The following is a 16804-nucleotide window of genomic DNA, read 5'->3' as shown; positions in this document are numbered from 1 at the left end:
ATGTAGATCCAATAATATTTAGAACCCTAACACCCCCACAACCAATTTTTTATAGCGTGGTTAGATCAATTATTATCTCAAAATCAATTCTGACACTAAAAAATGACTAACAATAACTACTCCTCAAGATTGATTTTGGCTTTAAAATTAATTGTAGAAGAGTCTCCAAAACGCACTTAGAAAATTCAATTCCTCAAATGTCCCAATGTTATCATTCCCCTGAGGTCCAATAGGATCTCCTAGAGGGAAAAAAAGGAATTAGTCACATGCAATGACTTTTTGGAAATGTGGCATCAGAAATAGCAGCCCAATTGCTGAGTAAACAAATTGTAACCAAAATTCACAAAAAGGAAATCATGCTAATTAATGAAAGGAAAGAGAGGAAGGAACCAGAATGAAGGATAAATAAATGGCTGGAATTATCAAAAGAATATTTTTATACTTGTATCTGCCTTCACATTTGTCACAAGATTCCAAGTTCTCTCCTTATATAAACATAGCCGTCACTTGTTTTGGCAATTAAAAGAACCCCCTCTCTGTTTCTCTCTGCCTCTCCCCTGAGTTTTCCACTCACATTACAACACAAATGCTAAAAATGAGTGGCTTGAGTTTCAGGTTCTTCTCATACATGCTTCTCATTGTGCTTCTAATTTGGTCTTCCAATTTTGAAACCTGCATTGCAAGAAGAGGCAAGCATTGGAGGCAAAGCAGAACTGTCTCAGCTTCTCTGTTTAAGAAGAAAGGGAACAGTCATGGCAATAGTCACAATCAACATGGTGGAGGAGGATCATCATCACATTCAAAACCAAAGCCTCCTCCTCCAACACATAAAAAAACTCCATCATCACCACTATTTCCCAAGCCAAAAGTAGATCCTCCATCAACACCGCCGTCAAATGATTACAATGGAGGGAGCTCAACCATGTTCAATGTGCTAGATTTTGGAGCTAAGGGTGATGGTAGAACTGATGACACAAAGGTAACTAACTCTTTGAGCTTGAGTCACACTATACTCATCAAATTATTTTTAGTGTAGTTTTTTTCTGAAAAGCTAAAACCAAACACTTTAGGAGTTTTCAGTTTATCACAGAATTCAGTATTTCCATGAGAATTTTGGGGCATGCAGGGTTAATGAAATATACTGGTGTATAGTGTGTTTGGTTTAACTTTTGGAAACCAATTTTGGTCTCAACATCAATTCTAACAAGAAGCTATAAAGTGCAGCTTTTAAGTAGAAGTGCATTGAGTTTTGTGCCACCACTCAATCAAACACACAGATAGTCAGAAACAAGAGAAGTGTTCATGTTGCCTATGCTTACAGACTTACAGTATTCTACAACATTACATTATGCAATATGAGTACTATAATTCAGGAATTGGACTTAAAAGCTTTTATAATATTGTGGAAGTGTGAGGGAAATAGGCTTTATCAAACAAATTTCTTGTTTTGGTTATGCTTACAGACTTACAGTATTCTACAACATTACATTATGCAATATGAGAACTATAATTCAGGAATTGGACTTAAAAGCTTTTATAATATTGTGGAAATGTGAGGGAAATAGGCTTTATCAAACAAATTTCTTGTTTTGGTTTTGGAAATGCAGTGTTTTTTTGACAGTTTGACCCACAGGTAAAAAAGAGACAGGTGTAAAGGCCTTTTTATTTTACTTTTTGGGTGTTGAAAATCACAAAATCATGATCTTTTCTAGGATGATGTAAAAGATTCACTTTTAAGTGAGTAACTGAATTACAATTATTAACTAAAAAGTTATTGACAGTGAGATTATCTATATTATAATAAAACTATAGTAACATTGTAACAAAAAAAAACTATAGTAACATACCACTAGGAGTATAAATAAGTCTTTTCCTTTTGTCTACTACTTGGTAGTTAACAATTTCTATTAAAGAACTTTACTGCAAAGATAGATTAATTAAGATTGAAAGCTTATTTTTTGGACTGTTATTTATTTAAGAGTCATAGCAGCATAGTGGGAAATACAAAAAGGAGAAGACACGAGAGTAAACCAAAAAGGTGGGGACCCACTTGAATTATTCTCGTTACAGCAGTTAGGTCACGATTCCTACAATAATTGTAAAACTCACGCATGCACACACTAACTAACACCTAACATTGTTAGTGTAACTTTGAAATACTATTGTAATGACCATTCGTGTTCTTGCCGGTTTCCTGAGTGGTTTGTCGGTTTGGAGAATGTCTTCCATACCAATAGATCCTCGGTTCGAATCCGGCACATTGGTTTGAAGAATGTCTCTCAAACCAACAGATTCTCAGTTCGAAACCAGCATATCGAAAGACTTAATAGTGTTTTTTAGTTAAAAAATCACTTCTCCATGAATAAGTTATTTCTGTAATTGAAGTAGCTTTGTTGTAATGCAATATTGCAGGCATTCCAAGCCACATGGGCAATGGCATGTAAGGTAGAGGCATCAACCATGGTGGTTCCAGCAGCTTACGTCTTCTATGTGGGACCTATTTCATTCTCGGGTCCATATTGTAAACCCAACATTGTTTTTCAGGTAACACAACAGAACTTCCAAAGTGAAAGTTGAAGGAACATATTTTAGAAAGAAAAAAAAAAGAGGGGAAAAAAACAACACTAGGCAACACGTGAAAACAATACCTACCAAGCATCCCAATATTCACAAATTGCAAAGCCAATTAGCTAAAAGACAATAACATGTCTTTTTGCCTGTTCAGAAAATTACATAACAAAAAACAGTTAATGTGGTTTTGTGCAGCAACTGAAAGTTAAGTTGTAATTGACTTGAGGCTAATAATGAAGTGGTTTTGTGTCAGTTTGATGGTACAATTATTGCTCCAACAAACTCCAATGCTTGGGGTGGAGGGTTGCTACAGTGGCTTGAATTCTCAAAGCTTGTGGGAATTACCATTCAAGGAAAAGGTGTCATTGATGGAAGAGGCTCTGTCTGGTGGCAAGATTTCCCATATGATGATCCCATAGATGATGAAGAAAAGCTTATAGTTCCCCTAAATCACACACAGAAGCCGTCACTGCCGGTAAACCTCTTTGTTACTTAACGTGTATTTAGATACCAGTTGACTACAACATGATCGGTCTTTTATCTCAATTCATAGAGTTTCGTATCAGTGCAAACAGATAACCAAACACACCTATAATTTTCACTTTGTTACTCAATTGAAGCTAATCTTTTATGTTTACCCAATTTTCCAAGGTACAAAATGAGATGGGAAGACAAATGCCAGCAGTCAAACCAACTGTGAGTACTGCTTTTAAACTCTACATAGAAAATTGGATTCATGTTCAAATTGGATTTATATTTAGAAGGGTCTATTAGCATAATACTGATTGTGTTTATGTGGAACAGGCACTAAGGTTTTATGGGAGTTTTAGTCCAACAGTGACAGGCATAACAATTCAAAACAGTCCTCAGTGCCATCTCAAGTTTGATAACTGCAATGGGGTCCTGGTCCATGATGTGAGCATTTCATCTCCTGGTGACAGCCCTAACACTGATGGAATTCACCTTCAGAATTCCAAAGATGTGTTGATCCACAGCAGCAAAATGGCATGTGGTGAGTTTTCAATTTTTGATTGATAAAGTAATGGCACTTTTGCACATTCCCACGATCATTAAAGTTAACAACCAAGTTCACTGGCTAGAAATTATTCACATGGTGTATGAATATAGTCCTTAAAGTGCAAGACACTATCTTATCCCATCCCTCAACACACATTGCAGCTAACAACAAGACAAAGCTTTGCAGATTATATAGCCATCAGTTGGACGACACGTGTCGATCCCCAAACCCATGCTGGATCATCTTATCCTACCTTAACAAAAAACACTTCTCGTTGTATTTCCTCAACTATTATTGTCTCTATTAAAAAATTGACCACCTGCTTTTTGTTCCTACTCAACCAACCTTTTAATTGAGGCCCTACTCATTAGACCAATATAGCACAACAAAAGCTCCATTACTAGTTGAGCCAAATTTTTCGATAGATAACAAAAACCAAAACATGTGATGGAAGCTAATTAACTAATAGACTGAAATAGATCACCTAGGCTAAGTGTTGTTTTGAGTTTCAAGTTCTCAAATCTCAACTGTTTGTGCAGGAGATGACTGTATTTCAATACAAACTGGATGCTCAAATGTGTATGTACACAATGTCAACTGTGGTCCAGGGCATGGAATCAGCATTGGAAGTTTAGGAAAGGATAACACCAGAGCCTGTGTCTCAAACATTACCATCAGAGATGTCAACATGCACAACACAATGAATGGTGTCAGAATCAAAACATGGCAGGTAAAATTAGTTCAATTTCAATACAATGATTAATTATAAAGACTCCTAAGTTGGATTGATTTCTCACAAAAATTGTATACAATCTCTGCAGGGTGGATCAGGGTCTGTGCAGGGGGTACTATTCTCAAACATACAAGTTTCTGAAGTTCAGCTTCCGATTGTGATTGACCAGTTCTACTGTGACAAAAGATCATGCACAAACCACACATCAGCAGTGGCATTAGCAGGAATCAACTATGAAGGAATAAAGGGGACTTACACGGTGAAGCCGGTGCATTTTGCCTGCAGTGATAGCTTGCCGTGTGTGGACGTTTCGTTGACCTCGGTTGAGTTAAAACCGGTTCAAGAACAATACCACCTCTATGAGCCATTCTGCTGGCAGACTTATGGCCAATTAATGACTCCCACAACCCCTCCAATTGATTGTATACAGATTGGGAAGCCATCAAGCAACCGGATTCAAACCAATCATGATATATGTTAGATTTTTAATATGAATCTTATGTGTTTGGATTGGTGATACTGGTGGAGACACAATACGAAGCACGGTAGCCCTAGAAGCGATTGTGTGACTTCCCATCACAGAACCAAACACGCTATTAGATATGTGTAAATTGATATGGTTGTTATCACCTGGTAAGGTGGAAGCAGTTTTAGATATCCCTTCACACTGTTAGCTAGTTAGATGAAAGCATGTATCCATTTCAGAAGTACTACTCTATAGGGAATTTTTGTTCATTGTCAGAAAATATTATATATACTAGCCCTGCTTTCAGCTAGAGGGCAAGGGTATTGTGATAAAGTGCAGCTTTGTAGCTATGGCATATTGCCCGTGTGTGAGAGTGAGATATTATCATACAACTTCTAGGCCTAGCATCTGTATTTGCAATAAAATCTTCTTCTTCTTCTCCTCAAAAACTTCAAAATTATGAAATTCTAATCAAAAGAGTACAAGGACATACACGAGTTAAGAAGATAAGTTTTGATTGTGCACAAAAGAGAAACAAATACATATGACATCAAACATGGTGACTGATTCATGAATACAAAATAAAGTGGTGGTGTTTCTCAGATAGGATTGAACTTGTTGACTACAATTTTGTCTGGATATAATGGGGTTGTCTAAATGACCCATGATAATATTTGGGTTAAATTACCCATGATCTAGGTAGACCAATCACATTCAAGATAACTAATTGAAATTTTTATATTTTATTAATCAATTAATTTAGGGTAAAATATGTTTTTGGTCCTTAACTTATACACATAAATATAAAATGGTACCTGAAAAAAATATAAAGATTTTAGTCTTTGGAAATTTTATTTTTGATCTAAAATGGTTCCATGTGGATTTTTTTACTTCTAGTTCAGTCCCTCAAAAATTTATTCCAACAAATTAAGTCCTCCTCCCCTCATAATTATTTCAAAACCTAAAAATTCATATCTTCATCTCTAAAACTCCTACATCTTCTTCATCTTCAAAACCCATAAATTTCATTCATCTTCCTCCTCCTTCTTCCTCTCCCACCAAAACCATCATCACCGTCTAAACCCGCATCCAGAACCATCACAACCGAAATCTCCAATTGAATCCACCACTGTACCCCAGAACAAACAGCCGAAATCTCTAATTGAAACCACCACTGTACCCCAGAACCAGGTTTTTGATGTTTTCATATTGTTGTGTTTTGCTTGGATGTTTATTTTCTTTTGGTGATATGATGAGATAGATGCATCACAATACAATAGAGTGGGCCTTAAAAGGAGTTATTAATCATATGCGTTCAATTACTTCCTAAGATGTTCTTGTTTTTTGTGACAAATAACTTATAATTCAAGCGCAACTTGATGGACCCTTTGTTTTCTTGATACTGTTATGTCAATTGATTTCAATATATTTTGTAAGGTTTGTGTTTAAAGAAACCGCTTTCAAAATCAAGAGAGAAGATTGTATCAAAAGAAACAACAGCGAGCAAATATATACTAATCTGAACCGCACATTGATAATCTTTAACACTAGTATTAATAGACCTATAATCTGCAGTTGGCTGTCGGCTGTTTGTTCTGGGGTACAGTGGTGGATTCAATTGGAGATTTCGGTTGAGATGGTTCTGGGTGGGGGTTTGGGCGGTGATAATGGTTTTGGTGGGAGAGGAAGGAGGAGGAGGAAGATGAATGAGGCTTCTGGGTTTTGAAGATGAAGAAGATGGAAGAGTTTTAGAGATGAAGATATGAATTTCTAGGTTTTGAAATAATTATGAGGGAAGGAGGACTTAATTTGTTGGAATAAATTTTTGAGGGACTGAACTAGAAGTAAAAAAATCCACATTGAACCATTATAGATCAAAAATAAAATTTCCAAAGACTAAAATCTTTATATTTTTTTAGGTACTATTTTATATTTATGTGTATAAGTTAAGGACAAAAACTTATTTAACCCTAAATTAATTGATTAATAAAATATAAAATTTTTAATTAATTATCTTGTATGTGATTGGTCCACCTCGATCATGGGTTATTTAACCCAAATATTATCATGGGTCATTTAGACACCCCCGGATATAATATGATGGGTAAAAATAAAATGGAATCGAATTGAATTAGATGACATGGAAAACAGAATAATTAGGATTCATCATATGTGTTTTCATCTTATTTGGGAAGTGACTTTAAGAAAAAAAAAATCTTATTTGGGAAGTAAAAAGATGTGGTGTGGCTGGCATTTTTGTGTTTTTGTGTGTGGAAAGTATATGTGAAGAGTGAAGATAAGCAGAGGGGTAAAAGGGGAGGAGGACCAAAACTGAATTAATTTTTTTTTAGAGAAACTAAATTTGACTCAGCAAAATTCATGAACTCTCTTTAGCTGACTAGATTCAACACTTGCAATGACTGAGAAACAATAAACTTTGTTGGCAAAATGACATCCAACTGACTTGGACTTGGAATGATTTCAAAAAAAAAAAATCATTTACCAAAAGTTAGGAATTTTTTTTATAAGGTTGAATTTGGATTCTCCTTTATTTATTTATTATTTAAAACACTTTTAAGCCTAAATTTGATTTTTCATGATATCTCATTTTTTCGATTAAAAACTCTTTTTTTTCCAAAAAGGTTTTAAACTTATACTACATTCTTACGTACGTATGATTTTCTTAGACCTAACACATTTTTAATCATAATCATCTTTAATAATATATATTACTCCCAATCTCCCATTGTTATGGGGAACAAACTCATATATGTGGAGTATGCATAAATTTGCTATTTATTTCATACATAATTTCATTTTTAACCCAAAATTGACGTACTTGATTAGATTTTTTTTGGGTTTAATTTACTTGATTGGATGATTTTTAGATAATTTAATTATTTAACTGAACACTTAGATTTGATAACAGTATCAGAGTTCGCTGAAAAAAAGAAAAACGTGATTTTGCTTCAGCTCCTGTAAAAACTGTGAAGACCGCGAACTCACTCCAATTCCGTTGGCAACGGTTTCCATCACCGCCAGCAATTCCAAGCGTTCGACGATCGCGAAGGAAGAACCCTAATTCCGTTTTACGCACAATCCAATTCCCATGACCGGCAACGAGTTTCGGTTCTTCTTGTCCTGCGATATCAATCTTCCTGTCACCTTCCGCGTCGAGCGTCTCGAAGGCAATTTGCCCCTTCCCCAAACCCCCAATTCAGGTTCATTTGCCCACTCTTTCTCACATATCTTTCTAATTTCGTGATGTTGATCGGAGACACTATTAATTGAATTGGCGAATGTGTTTTTCTATGAATTGATTTCATGGAGTTTTCTATTATGTGATCAGTGTTATAGAGTTTTTATAGCTTTGGCTCTTAGCTTGTGTTCAACTATATTTTTGCAGAAAATAATGCTCCCACTGAGGAGGATACAACAGCAGAGTTATATGTCGAGTGTGCGTTGTTCATCGATGGTGCACCATTTGGCCTACCCACCAGAACAAGGTTAGGGTTATCAGTTATCACATTTTATATCGAAATACCGAGCAATTTTTATTCCTTCGACATTTTAAGACTTTTAGTATGAAATTTTAATCCATTTTGTCTGGCCAGTTTCAGCCAATGTACTGAAATAATTATTTGGGGATGAAATAATAACTTTTTTTTTATATTTCCTTGTGCTCCAAACTTTGTAGGTATTTTGTTAAAGAAAAATGTATGAACATGATTTAGATGGAATTTTCTTTCATTAGTGTTGGGATGTTTTCTTTGGATCAGTACTCAATCTGCAATGTGATAATATTATGCTGGCAATTTATTGGATCTATGTATTTTGATATTTTTAAATTATCTGGTTAAGGTTGGAGTCCTCTGGACCATCATATTGTTGGAATGAGCTCATCACTTTGACCACTAAGTATCGAGATTTGACTGCTCAGTCCCAACTCACTTTCACCGTAAGTTGCAACTTTAGCATACAAGTGGTGATTTGTGTATCCTTTAATACGTGATAGCACAAAATCTTGAAGTTTCTATTGGACATTTTGTATTCATCTAGGAAGTAAAGCAAGAATAAAAATTTGGTTTCGTTTTGCTTTGCATGAAATATGCCTTTTATTAGCCTCTAGATTTCCACCTGTGTGATCTCTTATATGTTGCTAAAATTCTTGTGTGAACAGGTTTGGGATCTTTCACATGGTGAAGGATTGATTGGAGGAGCCACAATTCTTCTCTTTAACAACAAAAAACAGCTCAAAACTGGAAAGCAAAAGCTTAGGCTTTGGGCTAGCAAAGAGGCAGATGGAAATTTCCCTACTTCCACACCTGGAAAGGTAATATGCATTTAAGTGGTCATAGGTTTCATTATATGTTTGTTTTTTTATGAGTCCTTCTCAGATAAAAATTCTTTGATTTTTCCTCATTAGGTTCCCAGGCATGAGCGTGGGGAGCTGGAGCGATTGGAAAAGCTTGTGAATAAGTATGAGAGAGGTCAAATTCAGCGAGTAGACTGGCTGGATCGGCTGACATTTAAAACTATGGAGAAAATTAAGGAACGTGAAAGCTTGAAAAATGGAAGTTCTCATTTGTACCTTGTTGTAGATTTCTGTAGTTTTGAGCATCGAGTTGTCTTTCAGGTATTCTTGCTTCTTAGGTGTGACACTTATAACAGTTTAGTTTTACAGCAGTTCCTGTAGGTATATCCTGGTCAAAGACCAACAGAAAATATTGAAAAGAAAAACACTATTATATGGCTTAGTAGGCAAGTCGTTTATTACCGACCTCTGTCATATAGCTTTAAAACTGAATGGACTCTGCCTTTCTGCTGTTGATTAAATAGTAAAATTTTGGATATTCTGAATTTCCAATCAATAAAAATTTGTTCTGTTTTCTGTTTTTTTAATTTTTACAAAATACTGTTTAAATTATTCTTGAAACTAATTGGTATTCTTCGGTGATATGACTTATTAGAATTTGGGAGGCCTAACTCAACCCCAAAGCTAGCTCAAGAGTTAAGGATTGCCTTCCCATATATAAGGGCTATCTTGGCCGTATCTCTAGTCAATGTGGGACTTCTCAGCATGACTCAATAAATTTTGTTTTTGGTCTTTTGGTTTATACTGCATAGCTTGAGGCTACACTTGGCTTATTGTCATTCTCATACGAGTATGTGATATACTCCTGCATCAAATGTTCTAGTATGCAAGATCTCCATATTTAGTTTGGCAATTTAAAATAAATTAAAATGTAAATGGGATCCTAGAATAACATCTTGGATTCCCTAGTATCTACATTTCTAAGAATGTTAGCCTTCCTTGCATTGACCATCACAACCATTGAGGTATCCTATACTAGTGTGTGTGTGGATTCAATGCATGCACAAAGTCCAAAGCTACATGTTGTAGCTTCAGTTTTAAAGTGATTCTATGGAACATTGAAGTGAATCCAAACACACTGCTAGATACTGGTGGTAGATGCCAGTTTACCAAACAACCCTTGAAGTTACTGATGTGACTATTTTTGTTTATTTTTCATTAATATGATAAATGCTTATACCAATCCTGCATATGCATTTACGCTTATTTTTAAAAATTGTAGGAATCAGGTGCAAATTTTTTGTTGCCATCCCCTATAGCTTCAACCAATGACATTGTTATTGTCTGGGACCCAGAAGTAGGAAAGATAAATCCCTCGGAGCACAAACAGTTAAAGCTGGCGAGGAGTTTGACCCGGGGTGTCATAGACAGAGATCTGAAGCCAAGCTCTAATGAGAGAAAGTAAGCTGAAACTTTGCATTTGAACATGATGTCCCTGATATATCTATGTCAATTGATCAGATTAATATTGTGGAGGTTTTACCTTCAGCACTTGAACTAGTAAAATTGTTCAGTGACATATCATCTAACTGTCAGTATCAAGTAAGTGCAACATGTTAATGAATTTTTATGTCCTTTTATGTCCAGGTCCATTCAGAGGATACTAAAATATCCACCAACAAGGACTTTGAGTGGAGATGAGCGGCAGCTCTTGTGGAAATTCCGCTTCTCTTTGATGTCTGAAAAGAGGGCTCTAACAAAGTTCCTTCGTTGTGTTGAATGGAGTGATGTTCAGGTTAGCCTGTTACTGTATCGGACATTAGTGATAGATATTGTGATATATGGTTTCAGGTGCTTTATAGAAATTGTACCAAAACCTGAAATAAAGCTTCCTCTATCCTGCATTTATTGATCAATGGGAAATAAATAGAACAGAAGAGTTCTGTAATTTAGTAAAATAGGTTTGTATTGGTCAATATTTTTTATTACTGAATTGGAAGTCCTAGTAGTGTATCCTTCATGAAGAGTCAAGTTTACTTCTAGAATCTAGTATGAAATTCTGTTTTGCAGGAGAAGACAGGGGAAATATATACCGGGTTGGGCTAACTGTAACCGTTTATTTATAAACATGAATTTAAGGCATTGCCTGGTAGACTTTTGTGGTTTTACATGCTATTGTCTTGATTCAAATATATAACCTATTTTTTGTTTCTATTCACTGAACATGTAATTGAGCGTTAGTTATCAAAACTTTGTTACAATATAACATAGACCAAGAAAGACTCAAAGTGAAACCGTTAAAAAGGATTTAGATTTAAATGACTTTTCTTAAAATTTGGGAAAAGACTTTGCCTATTGTTGTTGTTCATTGAGATTTTGTTTCTTGAATAATGATCTTATCTTTCCTTGATTTAAATGGCTGAACTGTTCTCGTGGGAATAGACTTTGCCTATTGTTGTTGTTCATTGAGATTTTGTTTCTTGAATAATGATCTTATCTTTCCTTGATTTTCTCCTTTTTATTGAATTCTTATATCTACAAAAGAAGCAGTAGAAATTCCTATATTTTCTAATTCTGATTTAATCTCAGGAAGCAAAACAAGCACTAGAATTGGTGGGCAAGTGGGAAATGATTGACGTTTGTGATGCACTGGAACTTCTGTCTCCCGTTTTTGAAAGTGAAGAGGTAATTTTGTAAATAAAAAAAAAATATTTGGGAAACTGTATTAATGTGGGTGTAGGTCTTTGTATTTATATTAAGTAAATTAGGTTAACAGTACAATATAGTATTGAGGACATACATTCCTTCTGCACATCAATCCCAATCTTATCCTCCGCGCATTAATGCGTATACTACACTGAACTCTTAAAAGACATATGAGTAAGATAGTTTCTTTTTAGTATTACTATATATTTGTTTTAAGAAAGAAATAGTGAAAAACAATTATCAGATGAAGGGAGGAAATTTACAATGAACTCGGGACATCAGATAATATCTTCCAACACACAAAGAGCCAGATTCGACAAGGAAGTAAGCACACACAAATGTATATAGAAAATCTGCTCAATTTCTCTGTATGAGTATAAGTCACTTGATACAGCCATGGGTTCAACGCCAAATAGAGTCAATAAACATGACTTTATATCCCATAGGAAGTTTAGGGTCGGGGTAAAGATGCCAAACTGCGAATGTACTCTGAGCCTTTAATGTTGGTTTAGATGTATCACTTAATATTGCAACTTGTTAATTATTTTCTTCTCTTTTTTTCTCCCGGAGAAATTTATAGCCATTAAGGAACTATATAATGCCTTACTCTAATGCTATTTTCAGGTCCGTGCTTATGCAGTTAGTGTTCTTGAAAGAGCTGATGATGAAGAGCTTCAATGTTACCTGCTTCAATTGGTTCAGGCTCTTCGGTTTGAGCGCTCTGACAAATCTCGCCTTTCTCACTTCCTTGTCCAGCGTGGTATGTACATAAGGGTTTCAGTGCTAGTTCAGGTGCTGATTTCTTGTTATATTTGTCTCTTATCTGAAAGAAACTTTAAAATTTTGACAGCATTACGCAATATTGAATTGGCAAGCTTTCTTCGCTGGTATGTGGCTGTTGAACTTTATGACCCTTCATATGCCAAGCGATTTTACTGCACTTATGAGCTTCTGGAGGAGAATATGATGAAGGTGTGAACTAATAAATTTCTCAATACATGAGCATTTGCTTCATTCATACTCCTGCATTAGATAATCATTTCATATTTCAGCATTTTTAAAATTTATCTTCCTTTATGACTCGGTGGATTTCTTTTATAATTTATTTCCACAATGTAAACATTGAATAAGTTCACAAGATCAATATTTAGTTGAAAAAAGAAGAATTCATTCTTGAATCCGAAAAATTGCATGTGTAACCTGGCTTATTCAATGTCACGCATCATAATTTCATTTGTCATATAAAAACTCTTGATTCTACATCATGCAACAAATTCTTGATAAAGGAATCTAATTAACACGAGTCTTACAATGTATTGATCTTTATTAATAAATTAAAGGTGATAAAAATTGTAGTTGGAATAATTCATTCTGAAATTCGACAATAATGCCACTTTGTCTCAGATGCTAGCTGGTATGAATGGAGAAGAAGATGGATTTAAACTGTGGCAGAGTTTAGTACGTCAGACAGAATTGACTGCTCAGTTGTGCTCAATCACCAGAGATGTAAGGAATGTCCGTGGTAATACACAGAAGAAGATTGAAAAGCTAAGACAACTGCTTTCAGGTCTTCTTAGTGAGCTTACCTATTTTGATGAGGTATCAGTTTAACAATCAGCTGTGTAGTCACTTTTTGTTTTCATCCTTTTTAATTTGGCCTATTACCCTGATGATGATGATGAATGATACATCTTGAAGAAACTATTTATTTCTGCAATTTATTGTTTCCAATAATTATATCTAGACATGTTTCATTTGTAGCCAATACGATCACCTCTGACACCAGGTGTCCTCATCACTGGGATCGTAGCCTCAGAGTCGTCAATATTTAAAAGTGCATTGCATCCTTTGCGCCTTACATTTAAAGCAGCAAATGGTGGAACTTGTAAAGTCATATTTAAAAAGGGTGACGATCTTCGCCAGGACCAGTTGGTATTCCTATGAAACCTTCCTCTTGCACCGTGTGTATGCTTGCAAACGGGTATCTGTGTACATATGGCGTAGATAAATATTGTTTTTTTTTTCCTGTAGGTTGTTCAAATGGTATCACTAATGGATCGATTGCTTAAGTTAGAAAATCTTGATCTACACTTAACGCCATACAGGGTGCTAGCAACTGGGCAAGATGAAGGCATGTTAGAATTCATTCCATCCCGTTCATTGGCGCAGGTATGATGATTTTTGTATATCAGTGCGTTTCAGCTTCAGACACTTGATTCATATATAGGCATGATTTTGCCCGAGCAATTTTATATGTTTAGGTGATATTATTTTTGTGAAAGATTTTATTTTTTTGTTTGTTTTTTCCTCAGATAGTGTTTACAAAGTTATTCACATTCAAATGCATGTCAATTGCTAGTTGCTTTATGTAATATTAGCTGTTGACGCATATCAATTATTTTCGTTATTTGTATCCTCAACTCCTTTTTTTCTTTTAAAGAAATGGAGGACAATGATTGATGTTCAGTAAATGATAAGTTGATCGCAGGATGCACAATCTTCTAATTGGTAGACTAATATGTAATCCTTCCATGTCTAGATTTTATCAGAACATCGTAGCATCGTAAGCTATTTACAGAAGTTTCATCCTGATGAGCATGGGCCTTTTGGAATTACAGCCACTTGTCTTGAAACGTTTATAAAAAGTTGTGCTGGCTACTCCGTTATCACATATATACTTGGTATTGGAGACAGGTGATTGTTGATCTTATTCATCACACCCAATTTGTTATCTAAAGTTTAAACAAAAAGTTTTGATACTCCTAATTTTGTTTCGTGATGTGCTGATGAGCTCACTTGCACAGCAATCTTCTCTAGGCTCCCCATTTTCTGTAAAATGGGGGAGTTGGTTGTTATGAAATAGGCATGTTACATTGTTTATTGAATCTATATCTTCTTCCTACCTCAAGTGAGAGTTTTCTATTTGTTAGGCACTTAGACAACCTCCTCCTTAGAGACGATGGGAGTCTTTTCCATGTTGATTTTGGTTTTATTCTTGGACGAGATCCTAAGCCATTTCCACCACCAATGAAGCTTTGCAAGGAAATGGTTGAGGCTATGGGTGGAGCTGAAAGGTAAAGTTACCATTCGATGATTCACTTCAGATTCTAGAGGGTGGTTGTGGGATTTTGGCTTAAATTGTGAGATAGTGGTTGATTTCTTTTTCTCGTGCAGCCAATACTATACAAGGTTCAAGTCCTATTGTTGTGAAGCATACAACATTCTTCGGAAATCCAGTAACCTAATTTTAAATCTATTTTACTTAATGGCGGGTTCCAATATTCCTGACATAGCGTCTGATCCAGAAAAAGGGATTCTTAAGGTGAGCTCCCTCATGTTTCAATAAATAGGTCAAAACTGTTTTTTTGTTCTCATACCAAGACTTTGTTGTTGTACAGCTTCAGGAAAAGTTTCGGTTGGACTTGGATGATGAAGCCAGTATACATTTCTTCCAGGATCTTATCAATGAGAGTGTGAGTGCATTGTTCCCTCAGATGGTTGAGACCATTCATCGTTGGGCTCAATATTGGCGGTAACCCCAATATTTGTTGGGTCATATCACACTGTTGTAATTAGCCAGGTAATTTCTAGTTCTATTGAGTAGGAAAACTATAAATTATGATGAATTCCATTTTCTTCACCTCTCCTTGCCTCTTAAAAATGAATGCACTAACTATACGCGGTTGAGGTCTTCTCTTGGAACTCCATTCGCGAGTGAGGTCTGTATGCAGCTGTAATTTCTAATCTAATCATCCTAAGGTCAGGGAGGTTGTCTGTAAAGTGTGTACATAAATGACTTTTATTCTGGCTACATTTGTATCAACACGGCAGCATTTCTTATAAAATCGTTTTCACGTGCAAACTAATGGTCGTTCAGGGTGACTAATATAGTAATATTTTTGCCATTTGTACATAAGCCCTCTTAACTAGACATGATATAAAGTCCAATGTATATGTTCTGTAAATAACTTCAGCTATGATCTCATACTTGCCCAATTTACAAGAGATAAATTGCCAAAATTGCATATTATGAACTTTACCAAAAGTGCCGGAGCTACAATTTTAGTGAGGGAGCCAATATAAAAAGCGGATAAATTTTTGGGTAAATATTTATTTTTCTTTGAAAATTTGACACATTAGAGTTAAAGTTGCTGTTAATTTTTTTTCATTTTTAATAATTTTATATCTTGTCAGGACCAAAAATGAATAAAATTTTCATAAAGATCAAAAGAAAAAGGTACAAATTTGCCAGATATGAAAACCACATTTAATCTATTTTTTTTAAGGTCAAGTATACAAATTTGATTTATAATTGGCTCATCATCTATCAAACTAAAAAATATGTATATTTGTATTGAGTACAATAGATATGTATAAGCCAAATGAATTAATGTAGAGCATACCCAACCCAATACAAGTATGAGTACAATATATACTTGATTAAATCCAGCCCACACATTGTGATTATCTATTTCTCCAAAATTAAATGGGAGACTCATATTTTTAGTGTGAATATGAATTTCAATCAATCAATGAGAATGTTAAAAGAAGAATATTAAAGTGAGTGGTGCTAAGCATTTTGCATTTTAAAAACATTTCATTCAACCGGTTTTGTAATTTCTTTTAAATCATAAAAAATATTTCTAAAAATTAAATTTAAATTTAAAAAATTAAGAAGGAAATCAATCAAGCTACTTTCAATGTTGTATATTGATGTTCATGTTTTCCCATTTGCTTAGTGGCAAATTCACAATCCATTTACACCAAAGCACGTTTAAGTCTTCAACGAAAAATAATTTGTGTATATTGATTGAGTGAAAAATATCAAACAGATGCTTAGAATAAGAAAGAAAGAGAAAATATAGAAGTAATTAATGTGATATCAAAAACATTTTTTTTTTGTCTTGACCAAGGTATCTTCACAGCCGTGAGACTAATCCCTCGCCCCACGGTCAGCGCACTAAGCGGTAGGGGGCTGACCAATGAGTTTTTTCT

The 16804-nt window shown here is 35.0% G+C and overlaps 2 protein-coding genes across 2 annotated transcripts; both read left to right on the top strand.

Annotated features, from left to right (window-relative positions):
* Nucleotides 1-431: 431 nt before the first annotated feature.
* LOC130740018 (polygalacturonase At1g48100-like) lies at nt 432-5227 on the top strand. Its single transcript, XM_057592505.1, has 7 exons — nt 432-979; nt 2413-2544; nt 2825-3046; nt 3223-3267; nt 3376-3583; nt 4129-4319; nt 4411-5227. The coding sequence occupies exons 1-7, from the start codon at nt 587-589 to the stop codon at nt 4801-4803; spliced, it is 1584 nt and encodes a 527-aa protein (XP_057448488.1). The 5' UTR covers nt 432-586; the 3' UTR covers nt 4804-5227.
* A 2490-nt stretch (nt 5228-7717) lies between these two features.
* LOC130740017 (phosphatidylinositol 3-kinase, root isoform) lies at nt 7718-15671 on the top strand. The gene is made up of 17 exons (XM_057592503.1): nt 7718-8009; nt 8195-8294; nt 8650-8746; nt 8969-9121; nt 9215-9424; nt 10386-10564; nt 10751-10898; nt 11693-11788; nt 12434-12569; nt 12660-12781; nt 13214-13408; nt 13571-13741; nt 13841-13978; nt 14349-14503; nt 14740-14883; nt 14984-15131; nt 15208-15671. The coding sequence occupies exons 1-17, from the start codon at nt 7898-7900 to the stop codon at nt 15343-15345; spliced, it is 2442 nt and encodes an 813-aa protein (XP_057448486.1). The 5' UTR covers nt 7718-7897; the 3' UTR covers nt 15346-15671.
* The last annotated feature ends 1133 nt before the right edge of the window (nt 15672-16804 follow it).

The sequence above is a fragment of the Lotus japonicus genome, chromosome 2 (assembly GCF_012489685.1).
Source record: "Lotus japonicus ecotype B-129 chromosome 2, LjGifu_v1.2".
Taxonomy (NCBI): Eukaryota; Viridiplantae; Streptophyta; class Magnoliopsida; order Fabales; family Fabaceae; genus Lotus; species Lotus japonicus.
Note: the sequence above shows the minus strand (reverse complement) of the source record. Positions and strands in the feature narration are given on the sequence as shown.

What these genes read in the sequence shown, in the direction of transcription:
- LOC130740018 (XM_057592505.1), top strand. Translation starts at nt 587, where the DNA reads ATGCTAAAAATGAGTGGCTTGAGTTTCAGGTTCTTCTCATACATGCTT. An exon ending in AACCCAACATTGTTTTTCAG is followed by an intron (nt 2,545 to 2,824) that starts GTAACACAACAG and finishes GTTTTGTGTCAG; the next exon opens with TTTGATGGTACAATTATTGC. An exon ending in CACAGAAGCCGTCACTGCCG is followed by an intron (nt 3,047 to 3,222) that starts GTAAACCTCTTT and finishes CAATTTTCCAAG; the next exon opens with GTACAAAATGAGATGGGAAG.
- LOC130740017 (XM_057592503.1), top strand. Translation starts at nt 7,898, where the DNA reads ATGACCGGCAACGAGTTTCGGTTCTTCTTGTCCTGCGATATCAATCTT. An exon ending in AGCTTACCTATTTTGATGAG is followed by an intron (nt 13,409 to 13,570) that starts GTATCAGTTTAA and finishes TTTCATTTGTAG; the next exon opens with CCAATACGATCACCTCTGAC. An exon ending in ATACTTGGTATTGGAGACAG is followed by an intron (nt 14,504 to 14,739) that starts GTGATTGTTGAT and finishes TCTATTTGTTAG; the next exon opens with GCACTTAGACAACCTCCTCC.